The sequence below is a fragment of the Eucyclogobius newberryi genome, unplaced genomic scaffold (assembly GCF_026437365.1).
Source record: "Eucyclogobius newberryi isolate DKJ021-1_F unplaced genomic scaffold, fEucNew1.0.hap1 SCAF_5, whole genome shotgun sequence".
NCBI lineage: Eukaryota > Metazoa > Chordata > Actinopteri > Gobiiformes > Gobiidae > Eucyclogobius > Eucyclogobius newberryi.
This window is the reverse complement of record NW_027316167.1, coordinates 6,098,667-6,115,994: the sequence shown is the minus strand read 5'-3', so window position 1 is coordinate 6,115,994 and position 17,328 is coordinate 6,098,667. Positions and strand designations below refer to the sequence as shown.

The 17,328-nt window shown below is 45.9% G+C and overlaps 2 protein-coding genes across 2 annotated transcripts in view; both read left to right on the top strand.

The window, feature by feature from the left end:
- The first annotated feature begins 3,971 nt into the window (after positions 1-3,971).
- On the top strand, positions 3,972-10,366 carry LOC140381564 (mucin-2-like). Its single transcript, XM_072465629.1, has 6 exons — positions 3,972-4,043; positions 4,527-4,558; positions 4,611-4,722; positions 4,949-5,036; positions 6,463-6,572; positions 10,355-10,366. Exons 1-6 carry the CDS (start codon positions 3,972-3,974, stop codon positions 10,364-10,366), a joined length of 426 nt encoding a protein of 141 aa, XP_072321730.1.
- A 260-nt stretch (positions 10,367-10,626) lies between these two features.
- LOC140381562 (mucin-2-like) overlaps positions 10,627-17,328 on the top strand; it is a 34,603-nt gene continuing 27,901 nt past the window's right edge. The window contains exons 1-6 of the mRNA XM_072465627.1: positions 10,627-10,847; positions 12,928-13,053; positions 13,935-14,052; positions 14,150-14,288; positions 14,369-14,549; positions 15,335-15,472. Of these exons, the coding sequence (XP_072321728.1) occupies positions 10,676-10,847; positions 12,928-13,053; positions 13,935-14,052; positions 14,150-14,288; positions 14,369-14,549; positions 15,335-15,472 (874 nt within the window). The 5' untranslated portion in view covers positions 10,627-10,675. The remainder of the gene's footprint in view (positions 10,848-12,927; positions 13,054-13,934; positions 14,053-14,149; positions 14,289-14,368; positions 14,550-15,334; positions 15,473-17,328) is intronic.

The following is a 17,328-nucleotide window of genomic DNA, read 5'->3' as shown; positions in this document are numbered from 1 at the left end:
GGTATGTTAACGTAACATATGAACAGTTATTCAGATAACTATAGCATAAAGAACATGCTAACAAGTTTACCAAAGCATCAGTTTTACCCCAAATCACTAAATCCACTGAATTCTTCTTCCTCTGTGTCACTTCTAAACAACTCCACAAACTCCAGAGGAAGAGGAAGTGCAGATTCTTCTTCTGCGTCGCTTAGAGCCTAGAGCCCCCTCTTGTGGTTGTCAGTGTGAAAATAACAAATAATATCACATATAAGTCGCTCTGGAGTATAAGTCGCACACAGGCCAAAACTATGAAAACAGGTGCGACTTATTGTTCAGAAAATACGGTACGTGCTATCGAGTTGCTAAGGATGAGTTGGATTAAAAAGCGTACTTCCTCCAGGTACGCTAGCTTTCAGAGTGGTCTTTTTTCACTCATTAAAGCTGCACGACGCGTCTTTTGCCTGGAACGCTCCGCCCACAAGCACGCAACCAGGCCGAGTTACGAGTCGTATCTGTTGAGAGGCGACCCCACTCACAGTACAAATTATTGTTGAAGGTGTTTATTAGAACATCTGAAATAAAAATTAAAAAAAAAAAAACGCAAAATCGATGATGCCGTAGTGTGGAACATTGCACCAAAACACCCTGCCAGGAAAGTTACGCAGTGCAGCTTTAATACAAATACGGAATGTGAGGTCCTATATGATATTATATGACAAATAATAATGACAAAAACGAAATCGAAAGAAGTTTTTTTTGTGCATCATCACAATATTCTGATGATATTTGACTCACGAAAGAGCAGAAATGTCACTGAAAAGTCTCATTTGGGAGATTACACACGTTTAGTTGTCATTTTTAATAGTTTTAATAGTTTCCCATTGTGATTTTATAAATGTTTCGGCATCTCTTCCACCTCAACTCTTTTTTTAAAAACTTTGAACATTAAAAAACATGTGTGTACAAAATGCGCGAACGTTTGCGGTTTTAATCAGGGCTAGAAATTGTAGCTGCTAATGCTAATGCTAAGATGGATCAGTTGAAAATCAAGACGCTCTAAAAACGTGGAGGAGCACTTCTGGGACAAGGGTGCTGAGGTCCTAAAATGGAGATTACTCACACGTAACAAGAAAACACGTATGTTTTTGATGAGGATGTAACAAGAGGATTAAAAGAAGCAGATTTGTATATTCTAGATAAAGAATATAAAGAAGATAAAGCGTGTGAACACCACGACCGTTGACTTGTTGTTCACGCTCATCATCAGCGCTGGAGAGTAATTAAACTACACTTAAAATACATCGTCAGAATACATATTTTTATTAACTGCATTTAATTCAGTTTAGATTTCCAAATATATGGAATAAGTCAGAGAAACAGAAACACAGCTCTTTAGTTGCGAGAGTGCAGTTTTATGATCAGTGATATATAAATACACGACATAAATCTGTTTAATCCTATTTCATATGTTTACATAATATATAATTTAATATAATATGATGTAATATAACGCGTCATGTCCTTCTCTTTCATTCTGGTTCTCTTGAGAATAAACTCGTGCTGCTCATTATCAGCAGTTATGATAAGTGTGGATGATGCCACCAATGCCATCCCAGTCACAGTGACATGCCCAGATAACACGCTGTATTTAGAAACACGTGCGTCTGAATGCGCCCGCTGCCCCGAGTATAAAGCGTGCCGTTTCCCCTCGTGAGCACACTCGGACACACCATGGCACCCCAGCCCCCGTGCCAGGCCCCCCGCCAGCCCCCGTGCCAGGCCCCCCGCCAGCCCCCGTGCCAGCGCCCCAGCAAGCTCCCGTGCCAGGCCCCGTGCCAGCCCCCCTGCCAGCCCCCCTGCCAGCGCCCGTGCCAGCGCCCCTGCCAGCCCCCGTGCCAGCGCCTGGTCCTGCTGCTGTGCCTGCTGCTGTGTGCGGCCGTGGCACCGCTGTGCGCTGGTACGTGCCCGCTCTGAACATCGTGTCTCAGCAGAACTTTATTTAACGTGTGACTTTTCTTCCACAGAAACCAAACTCCAGCAGCAGCACTCGCACCACAAGCTGCCCGGACTAATACCCGGTGCGTACTTTGACTAATTACCCTGATTTACATTTGAATGAGAACGTCTGCTAATAATTGTGTAATAGTTATTGTTAAATATTGCTAATATCTCGACATATAAATTACTAGTTAAATATTTCATGGTCTAAATTATAATTGCTGGTTATTTTCTTTTTCTTGTATTCTTAAATTGTACTTTCAACTTTCAAATCATCAAGCATTTCTTCATACTCACATATTATATTTTATTAGAATTAAGTGAATTGAATGTTTAAGTAAAAATATAAAAAATACTATCTTTTGAAAATGAGTGTATAATAATAGGCTTTAAAATAAGTCTGTTATGATACAATATTGTTAAATCCGGTGTATAAAATATGTGCAAAAAGCTGAGAATTTGTGGCACTGGCCATTTTTACACAGATATTTTTGCACTAAATTAAAAAACAGCAACAATATTTCAACAAACATCATTTTAAAACACCATATTCTTTACAATCAATTTAACAACACTGCATTATAACAAACTGAATTGTAAAACACTGACTGACACACTGAACTGTCAGAACATTGTAATACAACTCAATAAGTTCACATAAATCAAACGCTAAATAATAAATAAATGCATAAATTCAGCGTAAATGAAAGTGCTTTGGTAATAAATGACACTTTACATGGTGTTATTAGACAGATATAGCCTGGTGTAGAACTGTACCTCACGATCACGTCCCGGTGTGACCTGTGCTCCGCCTCTGCACCGCCCTCTAGTGGTGAGCTCCATGCGTCACTGCCAGGTCTGCAGCACGTGGGGGAACTACCACTTCAAGACCTTCGATGGCGACCTCTACCAGCTCAAGTCCGACTGCGACTACCTGCTGGCCGCGTCCTGCTCCGACCTGGAGCGGGGCTTCAGCGTGCAGGTCCGCAGGGCCCGAGGCGAGGGGGGCCGGCCCGTCATCACCAGGGTGCTCCTGGGCCTGGACGGGGTGAGGGTGGAGATAACGGGCGACGGCGTGCTCGTCAACGGGGACGCGTGAGTCACGTTCACACGCAACTGTTGTTATGAACTGTTATTGTGCAAAGTGTCAGGTTCGGCCTCGCGTGGAAGGAGGGAGGTGAGGGAGGGGAAGGAGGTGAGGGAGGTGAAGGAGGTGAAGGAGATAAAGGAGGTGAGGGAGGGGAAGGAGGTGAAGGAGGTGAAGGAGATAAAGGAGGTGAGGGAGGGGAAGGAGGCGAGGGGCGGGAAGGAGGCGAGGGAGGTGAAGGAGGGGAGGGAGGTGAAGGAGGTGAGGGAGCTGAGGGAGGGGAAGGAGGTGAGGGAGGGGAAGGAGGTGAGGGAGGGGAAGGAAGTAAACGAGGTGAGGGAGGGGAAGGAGGTGAGGGAGGTGAAGGAGATAAAGGAGGTGAGGGAGGGGAAGGAGGTGAGGGAGGGGAAGGAGGTGAGGGAGGTGAAGGAGGTGAAGGAGATAAAGGAGGTGAGGGAGGGGAAGGAGGTGAGGGAGGTGAAGGAGGTGAAGGAGATAAAGAAGGTGAGGGAGGGGAAGGAGGCGAGGGGCGGGAAGGAGGCGAGGGAGGGGAGGGAGGTGAAGGAGGTGAGGGAGCAGAGGGAGGGGAAGGAGGTGAGGGAGCAGAGGGAGGGGAAGGAGGTGAGGGAGGTAAAGAAGGTAAAGGAGGTGAGGGAGCTGAAGGAGGTGAGGGAGCTGAGGGAGGTGAAGGAGGTGAGGGAGCAGAGGGAGGGGAAGGAGGTGAGGGAGGTGAAGGAGGTGAGGGAGCAGAGGGAGGGGAAGGAGGTGAGGGAGCAGAGGGAGGGGAAGGAGGTGAGGGAGGTAAAGAAGGTAAAGGAGGTGAGGGAGCTGAAGGAGGTGAGGGAGCTGAGGGAGGTGAAGGAGGTAAAGAAGGTGAAGGAGGTGAAGGGGGTGAAGGAGGTGAATGAAGGAGGTGAAGGAGGTAAAGAAGGTAAAGGAGGTGAAGGGGGTGAAGGAGGTGAAGGAGGTAAAGAAGGTAAAGTAGGTGAAGGGGGTGAAGGAGGTGAAGGAGGTAAAGAAGGTAAAGGAGGTGAATATCTTCGAGTTCTGTTTGTTTGATGACAAATGTCTTATCCACGTCGTGCTTATCTCAATAAAGAGATAATCTTGTATTTATTCACTTACATGTGTTTTTATTGCTAAAAAGTACCGTATTTTCCGGACTATAAGTCGCACCTTTTTTCATAGTTTTGGCCGGGGTGCGACTTATACTTATATTTATACTTGAGTCTATACTGGAGTCAGACCCCACTTTACCTGACAAAATGTAACAAACATGATTTTAGAGTTATTTTGAAGGACTTTCCTTTGGGCGTGGCCATAAAATAAATAAAGTTTCATCTTATAATTTTCTATTTACTTTCTGCTCCTCATGAACTATTTTATTCTCACTTTTAGTTTTCTTGGATATTGTTGAATATTGACTAAATGAAATGTGCTGTGAACGCTCGTGTTGCAGGTTGTTACCGATAAAGCCAGCGAATACGAAAGGTACATTTACTGCATTTACTGCGTTTAAGACTGTGCTGCGTCGTGTGTGCAGAGCGCCGTTGCCATGGAGCCAGGGCGGCGTGCACGTGGAGCGCAGCCACAACTACATCAAAGTCAAGGCCTCTCTGGGACTCCTCGCCCTGTGGTGCCCCGACTCTTTCCTCGTACGTGAACAATAAGTATATTTCCATGACTGTGATACACTTTAAATGCATTCGAGATGTTTGTGAAGCTCTAAACCACTATTATTACAACTATTATATATATGCACGGGATGCGTTGTTCTCTCTGGAGGAGTTACTTAAATCATTTGTGGTATTTTTAGTAATATAATCAAAAAAATAATGATATACCATGTACACGATCATAAATGTTTTTTTAATCCTTCAGTTGGAGCTGGATAACAAGTTCCAGAACCAGACGTGTGGACTCTGCGGAGACTTTAATGGCGTTCCTCTTAACGAGTTCTACAGCCACGGTCAGTAAATCCACAAGAAAATAAACCAAATTATTAGTATAAGTATAAATATACGTAAATAAGTATAATATAAGTACATTTCCTCTTCAGTTTTCCCATAAAAAGACCCATCATGGCCTCCATCGAGCCTCTGAACTCTTTAAACACATTTTAGGTTTTCTTCTCCTACATTTTCATTGTTGTGAGTTTTCTTCTTCTACATTTTCATTGTTGTGAGTTTTCTTCTTCTACATTTTCATTGTTGAGTTTTCTTCTTCTACATTTTCATTGTTGTGAGTTTTCTTCTTCTACATTTTCATTGTTGTGAGTTTTCTTCTTCTACATTTTCATTGTTGAGTTTTCTTCTTCTACATTTTCATTGTTGTGAGTTTTCTTCTTCTACATTTTCATTGTTGAGTTTTCTTCTTCTACATTTTCATTGTTGTGAGTTTTCTTCTTCTACATTTTCATTGTTGTGAGTTTTCTTCTTCTACATTTTCATTGTTGTGAGTTTTCTTCTTCTACATTTTCATTGTTGTGAGTTTTCTTCTTCTACATTTTCATTGTTGTGAGTTTTCTTCTTCTACATTTTCATTGTTGTGAGTTTTCTTCTTCTACATTTTCATTGTTGTGAGTTTTCTTCTTCTACATTTTCATTGTTGTGAGTTTTCTTCTTCTACATTTTCATTGTTGTGAGTTTTCTTCTTCTACATTTTCATTGTTGTGAGTTTTCTTCTTCTACATTTTCATTGTTGTGAGTTTTCTTCTTCTACATTTTCATTGTTGTGAGTTTTCTTCTTCTACATTTTCATTGTTGTGAGTTTTCTTCTTCTACATTTTCATTGTTGTGAGTTTTCTTCTTCTACATTTTCATTGTTGTGAGTTTTCTTCTTCTACATTTTCATTGTTGTGAGTTTTCTTCTTCTACATTTTCATTGTTGTGAGTTTTCTTCTTCTACATTTTCATTGTTGTGAGTTTTCTTCTTCTACATTTTCATTGTTGTGAGTTTTCTTCTTCTACATTTTCATTGTTGTGAGTTTTCTTCTTCTACATTTTCATTGTTGTGAGTTTTCTTCTTCTACATTTTCATTGTTGTGAGTTTTCTTCTTCTACATTTTCATTGTTGTGAGTTTTCTTCTTCTACATTTTCATTGTTGTGAGTTTTCTTCTTCTACATTTTCATTGTTGTGAGTTTTCTTCTTCTACATTTTCATTGTTGTGAGTTTTCTTCTTCTACATTTTCATTGTTGTGAGTTTTCTTCTTCTACATTTTCATTGTTGTGAGTTTTCTTCTTCTACATTTTCATTGTTGTGAGTTTTCTTCTTCTACATTTTCATTGTTGTGAGTTTTCTTCTTCTACATTTTCATTGTTGTGAGTTTTCTTCTTCTACATTTTCATTGTTGTGAGTTTTCTTCTTCTACATTTTCATTGTTGTTGTGTTCAGGGGTCAAACAGTCTCTGGAGGACTGGGCGAGTCACTGGAGGAAGGATGGACTCACAGAGAAGTGTCCTGGCAGTGACCCGGACCCTAGCCCCGCCTCCTGCGAGCACATGGTCAGTCTGTCACTCACACACACACCTTCATCATCACCTCCTCCTTCATCATCACCTCCTCCTTCAACATCACCTCCTCCTTCATCATCACCTCCTCCTTCTTCATCACCTCCTCCTTCATCATCACCTCCTCCTTCTTCATCACTTCCTCCTTCTTCATCACCTCCTTCTTCATCATCACCTCCTCCTTCTTCATCACCTCCTCCTTCTTCATCACCTCCTTCTTCATCATCACCTCCTCCTTCTTCATCACCTCCTCCTTCTTCATCGCCTCCTTCTTCATCATCACCTCCTCCTTCTTCATCACCTCCTTCTTCATCATCACCTCCTCCTTCATCATCACCTCCTTCTTCATCATCACCTCCTTCTTCATCATCACCTCCTCCTTCTTCATCACCTCCTTCTTCATCATCACCTCCTCCTTCTTCATCACCTCCTCCTTCATCATCACCTCCTCCTTCATCATCACCTCCTTCTTCATCATCACCTCCTTCTTCATCATCACCTCCTCCTTCATCATCACCTCCTTCTTCATCATCACCTCCTCCTTCTTCATCACCTCCTCCTTCTTCATCACCTCCTTCTTCATCATCAACTCCTCCTTCTTCATCACCTCCTTCTTCATCATCACCTCCTCCTTCATCATCACCTCCTTCTTCATCATCACCTCCTTCATCATCACCTCCTCCTTCTTCATCACCTCCTTCTTCATCATCACCTCCTCCTTCATCATCACCTCCTTCTTCATCATCACCTCCTCCTTCTTCATCACCTCCTCCTTCTTCATCACCTCCTTCTTCATCATTACCTCCTCCTTCATCATCACCTCCTCCTTCTTCATCACCTCCTCCTTCATCATCACCTCGTCCTTCATCATCACCTCCTCCTTCTTCATCACCTCCTCCTTCTTCATCACCTCCTCCTTCTTCATCACCTCCTTCTTCATCATCACCTCCTCCTTCTTCATCACCTCCTTCTTCATCATCACCTCCTTCTTCATCATCACCTCCTCCTTCATCATCACCTCCTCCTTCTTCATCACCTCCTCCTTCTTCATCACCTCCTCCTTCATCATCACCTCCTCCTTCTTCATCACTTCCTCCTTCTTCATCACCTCCTTCTTCATCATCACCTCCTCCTTCATCATCACCTCCTTCTTCATCATCACCTCCTCCTTCATCATCACCTCCTCCTTCTTCATCACCTCCTCCTTCATCATCACCTCCTTCTTCATCATCACCTCCTCCTTCTTCATCACCTCCTCCTTCTTCATCACCTCCTCCTTCATCATCACCTCCTCCTTCTTCATCACTTCCTCCTTCTTCATCACCTCCTTCTTCATCATCACCTCCTCCTTCTTCATCACCTCCTCCTTCTTCATCGCCTCCTTCTTCATCATCACCTCCTCCTTCTTCATCACCTCCTTCTTCATCATCACCTCCTCCTTCATCATCACCTCCTTCTTCATCATCACCTCCTTCTTCATCATCACCTCCTCCTTCTTCATCACCTCCTTCTTCATCATCACCTCCTCCTTCTTCATCACCTCCTCCTTCATCATCACCTCCTTCTTCATCATCACCTCCTTCTTCATCATCACCTCCTCCTTCATCATCACCTCCTTCTTCATCATCACCTCCTCCTTCTTCATCACCTCCTCCTTCTTCATCACCTCCTTCTTCATCATCACCTCCTCCTTCTTCATCACCTCCTTCTTCATCATCACCTCCTCCTTCATCATCACCTCCTTCTTCATCATCACCTCCTTCATCATCACCTCCTCCTTCTTCATCACCTCCTTCTTCATCATCACCTCCTCCTTCATCATCACCTCCTTCTTCATCATCACCTCCTCCTTCTTCATCACCTCCTCCTTCTTCATCACCTCCTTCTTCATCATTACCTCCTCCTTCATCATCACCTCCTCCTTCTTCTTCATCACCTCCTCCTTCATCATCACCTCCTCCTTCTTCATCACCTCCTTCTTCATCATCACCTCCTCCTTCATCATCACCTCCTCCTTCTTCATCACCTCCTCCTTCATCATCACCTCCTTCTTCATCATCACCTCCTCCTTCTTCATCACCTCCTCCTTCTTCATCACCTCCTTCTTCATCATCACCTCCTCCTTCTTCATCACCTCCTTCTTCATCATCACCTCCTTCTTCATCATCACCTCCTCCTTCATCATCACCTCCTCCTTCATCATCACCTCCTCCTTCTTCATCACCTCCTCCTTCTTCATCACCTCCTCCTTCATCATCACCTCCTCCTTCTTCATCACTTCCTCCTTCTTCATCACCTCCTTCTTCATCATCACCTCCTCCTTCATCATCACCTCCTTCTTCTTCATCACCTCCTTCTTCATCATCACCTCCTCCTTCATCATCACCTCCTCCTTCTTCATCACCTCCTCCTTCATCATCACCTCCTTCTTCATCATCACCTCCTCCTTCTTCATCACCTCCTTCTTCATCATCACCTCCTCCTTCATCATCACCTCCTTCTTCTTCATCACCTCCTTCTTCATCATCACCTCCTTCTTCATCATCACCTCCTCCTTCATCATCACCTCCTCCTTCTTCATCACCTCCTCCTTCATCATCACCTCCTTCTTCATCATCACCTCCTCCTTCATCATCACCTCCTCCTTCTTCATCACCTCCTCCTTCTTCATCATCGCCTCCTTCTTCATCATCACCTCCTCCTTCTTCATCACCTCCTTCTTCATCATCACCTCCTCCTTCTTCATCACCTCCTACTTCATCATCACCTCCTCCTTCTTCATCACCTCCTCCTTCATCATCACCTCCTTCTTCATCATCACCTCCTTCTTCATCATCACCTCCTTCTTCATCATCACCTCCTCCTTCATCATCACCTCCTTCTTCATCATCACCTCCTCCTTCTTCATCACCTCCTCCTTCTTCATCACCTCCTTCTTCATCATCACCTCCTCCTTCTTCATCACCTCCTTCTTCATCATCACCTCCTCCTTCATCATCACCTCCTTCTTCATCATCACCTCCTTCTTCATCATCACCTCCTCCTTCTTCATCACCTCCTTCTTCATCATCACCTCCTCCTTCATCATCACCTCCTTCTTCATCATCACCTCCTCCTTCTTCATCACCTCCTCCTTCTTCATCACCTCCTTCTTCATCATCACCTCCTCCTTCATCATCACCTCCTCCTTCTTCATCTCCTCCTTCATCATCACCTCCTCCTTCTTCATCATCACCTCCTCCTTCTTCATCACCTCCTCCTTCATCATCACCTCCTTCTTCATCATCACCTCCTCCTTCTTCATCACCTCCTCCTTCTTCATCACCTCCTTCTTCATCATCACCTCCTCCTTCTTCATCACCTCCTCCTTCATCATCACCTCCTTCTTCATCATCACCTCCTTCTTCATCATCACCTCCTCCTTCTTCATCACCTCCTTCTTCATCATCACCTCCTCCTTCTTCATCACCTCCTCCTTCATCATCACCTCCTTCTTCATCATCACCTCCTTCTTCTTCATCACCTCCTCCTTCATCATCACCTCCTTCTTCTTTTTGTTTTTTTTGTCCTTGTTGTTTGTTCCAATAATTTAAAGCGTCTTTGTGGCTCTTGAAACACGCTATATTAAACTATACGGTGTATATAAATAATTAATTAAAATGCAGTTAAAATAAATATATTTTAAAATGTGCTAAAAACTTTATCCCAGAATAGCTGGTTTTTTTTTTTAGGTTTATTCATTTACTTCCTGTTTGTAATTGATGATGTCAAACCAGGAAATTACCTAGCAACCACTGGGTATTTATGAGAGCGCCTTTTGTTAGATTAATGTTTAGAGAATCAAAAAAGTTGTTTCTTTCGTATAAATTCTGCATAAACTTTGTCTGTAATCAGTGTCCCTGGTGTGATGTCACTTCCTGTCATTTTCTATCGTTTTTTCCACGTTTTCTCCACAAATACTTACTGGATTGGTGTAAAACTATCATTTATACGTACAACAGATATAAATACACCAAATAACGCCCCTGAGTGTGTTGCAGCGGCCCGTGTGCGAGCGCCTGGTCTACTCGCCCGCCTTCAGCCCCTGCCGCCCTCACATGGACGTGGACGCCTTCCTCTCGGCCTGTGTCCACGACGCCTGCCACTGTCCAGCCAGCGGTGCCGAGCACGACCTGACCAGCTGCCTCTGCATCACGCTGTCCGAGTTCTTCCGACAGTGCGTCCGCGCCGGAGGGAAGCCCACGAACTGGAGGACCAAGAAGCTCTGCTGTGAGTGTCCACGCCGTCCACGCCGTCCACGTGTGGGAGGGGCCTTACATTCACGATATTAGAGTCATGATTTCAGACTCAGGTACGGCCGACACCTGAGAGAACGCCCACTGAAGGACCTCTGTGTGGGAAGCAATCCATTTATACTATTATATATGTTGTGCACAGTGGCAAAGGCGGTTAGAGCTCTTGCCTCCCAAGAAGGAGATCATGGGTTTGATTCCCGGACCAGATCAACATCACATGATCTCTCTGGGTGGAGTCTGCATGTCCTCCCTGTGTTACTGTGGGTTCTCTCTGGCTCCTCCCACCGTCCAAAGAGATGCATGTGTTAGGAAAAATTGGTGACTCTAGACACCCTAGTGTCTCTGTGTTGACCCTGCGACGAGTTGGCCACTGTCCAGGGTGTACCCCGCCTAAGGCCCGAAGTCACTGGGATAGGCTCCAGTCACCCGCGACCCCGAAAGGGATGGATATGTTGTGCCAAAGACTAAAGCAACAGCCCAAATGTGTAAGAATGCTACAGCCGTGATGCTAGCGCCGAGTGCTGTATTTCAACACAGAACAATCCTTTCATTTTTCTGAGCTTAAAATAAAAAAAAAATGCCAGGAAACGTCTTAAAAGAGAGAAAAGTTTGCGTTTTCCTTTGAAGAGTTTTAACCCAGTCCAGACGACGCCCTCTGATTTATCTACAACCGTGGATTTCAGAATGATGAAAAATGATTTGTTGTGACATTTAACCACTTGAAACGAGAACTGTGGCTGTATTAAATATGAGACTGTGATGTTTTCTGAAAGTACTTTCTGTTCAGAGTGAAACCTTCATTCATCTCTGTCCCACATCCACCCCGAGAGTGAGACTGTGTGTTGTGTGTAGTTGGAGCCTGTAGTTGTGTAGTTAGAGCCTGTAGTTGTGTAGTTGGAGCCTGTAGTTGTGTAGTTGGAGCCTGTAGTTGTGTAGTTGGAGCCTGTAGTTGTGTAGTTAGAGCCTGTAGTTGTGTAGTTAGAGCCTGTAGTTGTGTAGTTAGAGCCTGTAGTTGTGTAGTTAGAGCCTGTAGTTGTGTAGTTAGAGCCTGTAGTTGTGTAGTTGGAGCCTGTAGTTGTGTAGTTGGAGCCTGTAGTTGTGTAGTTGGAGCCTGTAGTTGTGTAGTTGGAGCCTGTAGTAGTTAAAGCCTGTAGTTGTGTAGTTAGAGCCTGTAGTTGTGTAGTTAGAGCCTGTAGTTGTGTAGTTGGAGCCTGTAGTTGTGTAGTTGGAGCCTGTAGTTGTGTAGTTAGAGCCTGTAGTTGTGTAGTTAGAGCCTGTAGTTGTGTAGTTAGAGCCTGTAGTTGTGTAGTTAGAGCCTGTAGTTGTGTAGTTGGAGCCTGTAGTTGTGTAGTTGGAGCCTGTAGTTGTGTAGTTGGAGCCTGTAGTTGTGTAGTTGGAGCCTGTAGTTGTGTAGTTGGAGCCTGTAGTTGTGTAGTTGGAGCCTGTAGTTGTGTAGTTGGAGCCTGTAGTTGTGTAGTTGGAGCCTGTAGTTGTGTAGTTAGAGCCTGTAGTTGTGTAGTTAGAGCCTGTAGTTGTGTAGTTGGAGCCTGTAGTTGTGTAGTTGGAGCCTGTATTTGTGTAGTTGGAGCCTGTAGTTGTGTAGTTAGAGCCTGTAGTTGTGTAGTTGGAGCCTGTAGTTGTGTAGTTGGAGCCTGTAGTTGTGTAGTTGGAGCCTGTAGTTGTGTAGTTAGAGCCTGTAGTTGTGTAGTTGGAGCCTGTAGTTGTGTAGTTGGAGCCTGTAGTTGTGTAGTTAGAGCCTGTAGTTGTGTAGTTAGAGCCTGTAGTTGTGTAGTTAGAGCCTGTAGTTGTGTAGTTGGAGCCTGTAGTTGTGTAGTTAGAGCCTGTAGTTGTGTAGTTGGAGCCTGTAGTTGTGTAGTTGGAGCCTGTAGTTGTGTAGTTGGAGCCTGTAGTTGTGTAGTTGGAGCCTGTAGTTGTGTAGTTAGAGCCTGTAGTTGTGTAGTTGGAGCCTGTAGTTGTGTAGTTGGAGCCTGTAGTTGTGTAGTTGGAGCCTGTAGTTGTGTAGTTGGACTCTTGGCTGATTGTGGTGTGTTCAGGGAGGACGTGTCCTCTGAACATGGAGTTCAGAGAATGTTCCAGTGCTGTGATGGACACCTGCTCCCACCCCGACGCCAGCAGCACCAGTGACGAGTACTGCATGGACGGCTGCTTCTGCCCTAATGGTACTTCACACTGTACACACTGTACACACTGTAGATACAGCACACACTGTACACATTGTACGCACTGTAGATACAGCACACACTGTACACACTGTACGCACTGTACACACGATACACACTGTACACACTGTACACACTGTATATACAGCACACACTGTACGCACTGTAGATACAGTACACACTGTACACACTGTACGCACTGTAGATACAGTACACACTGTACACACTGTAGATACAGTGTAAAACACTGTACACACTGTACACACTGTACACACTGTAGATACAGCACACACTGTACACACTGTAGATACAGCACACACTGTACACACTGTAGATACAGTGTAAAACACTGTACACACTGTACACACTGTACACACTGTAGATACAGCACACACTGTACACACTGTAGATACAGTGTAAAACACTGTACACACTGTACACACTGTAGATACAGCACACACTGTACACACTGTAGATACAGTGTAAAACACTGTACACACTGTAGATACAGCACACACTGTACACACTGTAGATACAGTGTAAAACACTGTACACACTGTACACACTGTAGATACAGCACACACTGTACACACTGACTCCATTACTCTGCTGTGGAGCTGTGTATTTCACACAGTGTTATAGACTCAAATGTAGTGCTCTTGATAGAGATGAAAGTGACTGATTCAGTTTCTCAATTTTCCTGATCAAAAGTCTCATATATTATTGTATTTGAGGAGGGAGATATACTATATTTTTGTTTTGGAGGTATGCAAAATTTGACATTTTTGATCATCGTTATGATGACATATTCATCTTTGTCCATACGGCCCGTCCCTGTAACGTGCCTCCACGACACGTCTGACCAGTGTGAATGTGAACAGGCACCGTGCTGGACGACCTGAGTGGAAAGGGCTGCATCCCACTGAAGGAGTGCTCCTGCACCTACAACGGTCAGCACTACGCCCCTGGACACGGCTACTCCACCCAGTGCAGCAAGTGGTGAGGCCTCCACCCGTTTATTCAAGTATTTCAAAGTCCAACACCAGTCCTCAGGTGTTTGAGTGTAGAACGTGTGGTAAGTCTGTGATCTGTGCAGCGTGTGCGACGGCGGCCAGTGGGCGTGCACCGAGAGCGACTGTCCAAGCACCTGCTCTCTGGTGGGCGGGGCGCACTTCACCACGTTTGACGGAAAGAGCTTCTCCTTCCACGGGGACTGTTCCTACACCCTGACCAAGGCACGCCCTTTTCTTCAAAAATCAATGTCTCGTGTATGATAAAATGTTGAAATGTTGACCGTGGGTGACTTTGCGGTCAGGACTGCGACGGGGACGAGTTTCTAGTCCAGGCCGAGCTGAAGCCGTGCGGCCTGTCGGAGATGAGCACGTGTTTGAAGGGCGTGGTCCTGGTCCTGGGGGGCGGGGCCCACCTCGTCTCCATCAAACCCAAAGGGAAGGTGTACGTCAACGGCATCCACACGCCGCTGCCGTTCTCCGCAGGTACATCGCCCGCGTTTGTGTTCAGCTTGTGTTCGCCATTTGACTCGTTTCAGAGGTGTGGTTAAAGGGGCACTGTGTAACCTTCTGGGGGAGGGCGGGGTCTCTGGGTGTGGGGGGGTTGAGGTGGTCCTGACCATACCTCACCGCTTCAGTATAACGATATTTTAGTGATTTTAACCTGTGAATACATTGGTTTTAAAGCTTTAAACGTCACAAAATCATAATAATAATAATGATTACTTTTAGACATACATTATACTCAGAATCAAAAGTAGTTGTACCGTGCTTCTTGTGGCTGAGTGGAAAGCACATATGCCTGCTGTTGTGAGCTCAAATCAGGCTTCAACAATTTGCTGCATGTCTCTCCCCGCTCTCATCTCAAACTGCACTGTCCTGTCGAATAGTCTGCTGCATCTCCATGGCGACAAGCAGGCGACAGCGCCAGGTCACCAGCAGTAAGATCTCCACGGAGACGAGCGGGTCACCAGAAAAGTGACATAGTGCAGCTTTTAAATACCTTAATAAGCTTTCATTCTTAGTGTGAGTTGGCTCGCCTCTCCACCGATCAGACCTGTCACTCGGCTTGGAGCCTCACCTGCTTGTCGCCATGGAGATAAATGCGTTTAACTCAAATTTTTTGTCAAAGTGAATCACATCTCCATGGCGACGAGCAGGTTACATCCCATATTTGCGGTTTATTCAGAGCAAAAGACAGGAATGTTTTATATTTTCAGTCTGGACCTTTTTTTAACTGAAATATTCCTTCCTCCTGTTTCCCGCCGTAGTCGGGGTGATGGTCTTCAAAGCCTCGTCCTTCTACATCATGGTCAAGACCTCGGTGGGCGTGGCCCTGACGGTGCAAGTGAAACCCATCATGCAGCTGTTCATCACCATGGAGCGTCGCCACGGAGACAAGACCTGCGGTACGTCCACTCTGCTCCTCGGCCCGCGCGCGCTACCGTCTGGGCCTTAGCGTGTATTTAAGCATGTATTTAAGTGTGTATTTAAGCGTGCATTTAAAGGCGCAATGGACGATTTTTCGGCGATTTGAGAACGCAGGCGGAAGTGCACATGCCACTCCCCCGTGCTCATGCCACTCCCCCGTGCACATACCACTCCCCCGTGCACATGCCACTCCCCCGTGCTCATGCCACTCCCCCGTGCTCATGCCACTCCCCCGTGCTCATGCCACTCCCCCGTGCACATGCCACTCCCCCGTGCTCATGCCACTCCCCCGTGCACATGCCACTCCCCCGTGCTCATGCCACTCCCCCGTGCACATGCCACTCCCCCGTGCTCATGCCGCTCCCCCGTGCTCATGCCACTCCCCCGTGCTCATGCCACTCCCCCGTGCACATGCCACTCCCCCGTGCTCATGCCACTCCCCCGTGCACATGCCACTCCCCCGTGCTCATGCCACTCCCCCGTGCACATGCCACTTCCCCGTGCTCATGCCACTCCCCCGTGCACATGCCACTCCCCCGTGCTCATGCCACTCCCCCGTGCACATGCCACTCCCCCGTGCACATGCCACTCCCCCGTGCTCATGCCACTCCCCCGTGCACATGCCACTCCCCCGTGCACATGCCACTCCCCCGTGCTCATGCCACTCCCCCGTGCACATGCCACTCCCCCGTGCTCATGCCACTCCCCCGTGCACATGCCACTCCCCCGTGCACATGCCACTCCCCCGTGCTCATGCCACTCCCCCGTGCACATGCCACTCCCCCGTGCTCATGCCACTCCCCCGTGCACATGCCACTCCCCCGTGCACATGCCACTCCCCTGTGTGGACTGATACAACACACACGTGCGTTTGTTTATTAGCGCGACGGATCGCATCACATCTCTCGTCTCCCGTAGATTTCAGTCCACTTCTGCGTCAGCTCGATTAAGCGCGTATTTAAGCACGTATTCAAGCACGTATTTAAGCATGTATTTAAGCATGTATTAAAGTGCGTATTTAATCATGTATTTAAGCATGTATTTAAGCATGTATTAAAGCGCGTATTTAATCATGTAAGATAAGATAAGATATTCCTTTATTGTCCCACATGGGGAAATTTCATTGGTGCAACGCAGGTAGATACAGAGGTAGATACAGAAGAACAGATCACTTATAGGAAGTCTGAAAAACACTTTCAGTAGAAGATCTCCTATAAATAAATAAAAACTCCCATAGACAAATAAATAAATAAATACATAAATACCACTGCATGTGATCACGACAGTAATTGCACATGAATATGTGTCACGACAGCACATAGATTGCACATGAATTTCATAGTAATTGCACATGAATTGCACATGAATTCCAACAGCAATTGCACATATGACAGAATTGCACATGGTTAGGTCAGTATTGCGAGTGTTCAGTAATAACAGTTTTTGTTATAAAGTCTGACAGCAGCAGGAAGGAAAGACCTACGGAACCTTTCCTTCACATAGCGAGGGTGGATCAGTCTCTCACTGAAGCTGCTCTCCAGAGCGGACAGAGTGTCCTGCAGGGGGTGACACTCATGGTCCAGCATAGATGTGAATCTAGCCAGGACCCTCCTGTCCCCCACCTCCTGCACCGAGTCCAGAGCACAGCCCAGGACGGAGCTGGACTTCTTGATGACTCTGTCCAGCCTCTTCCTCTCCCTCTCTTTGATGCTGCTGCTCCAGCAGGCCACACCTACAGGAGCTGATGCCACCACAGAGTCGTAGAAGGTCTTCAGGAGTGGCCCTGTCACTCCTGAAGACCTGAGTCTCCTCAGGAGGTAGAGCCGACTCTGGC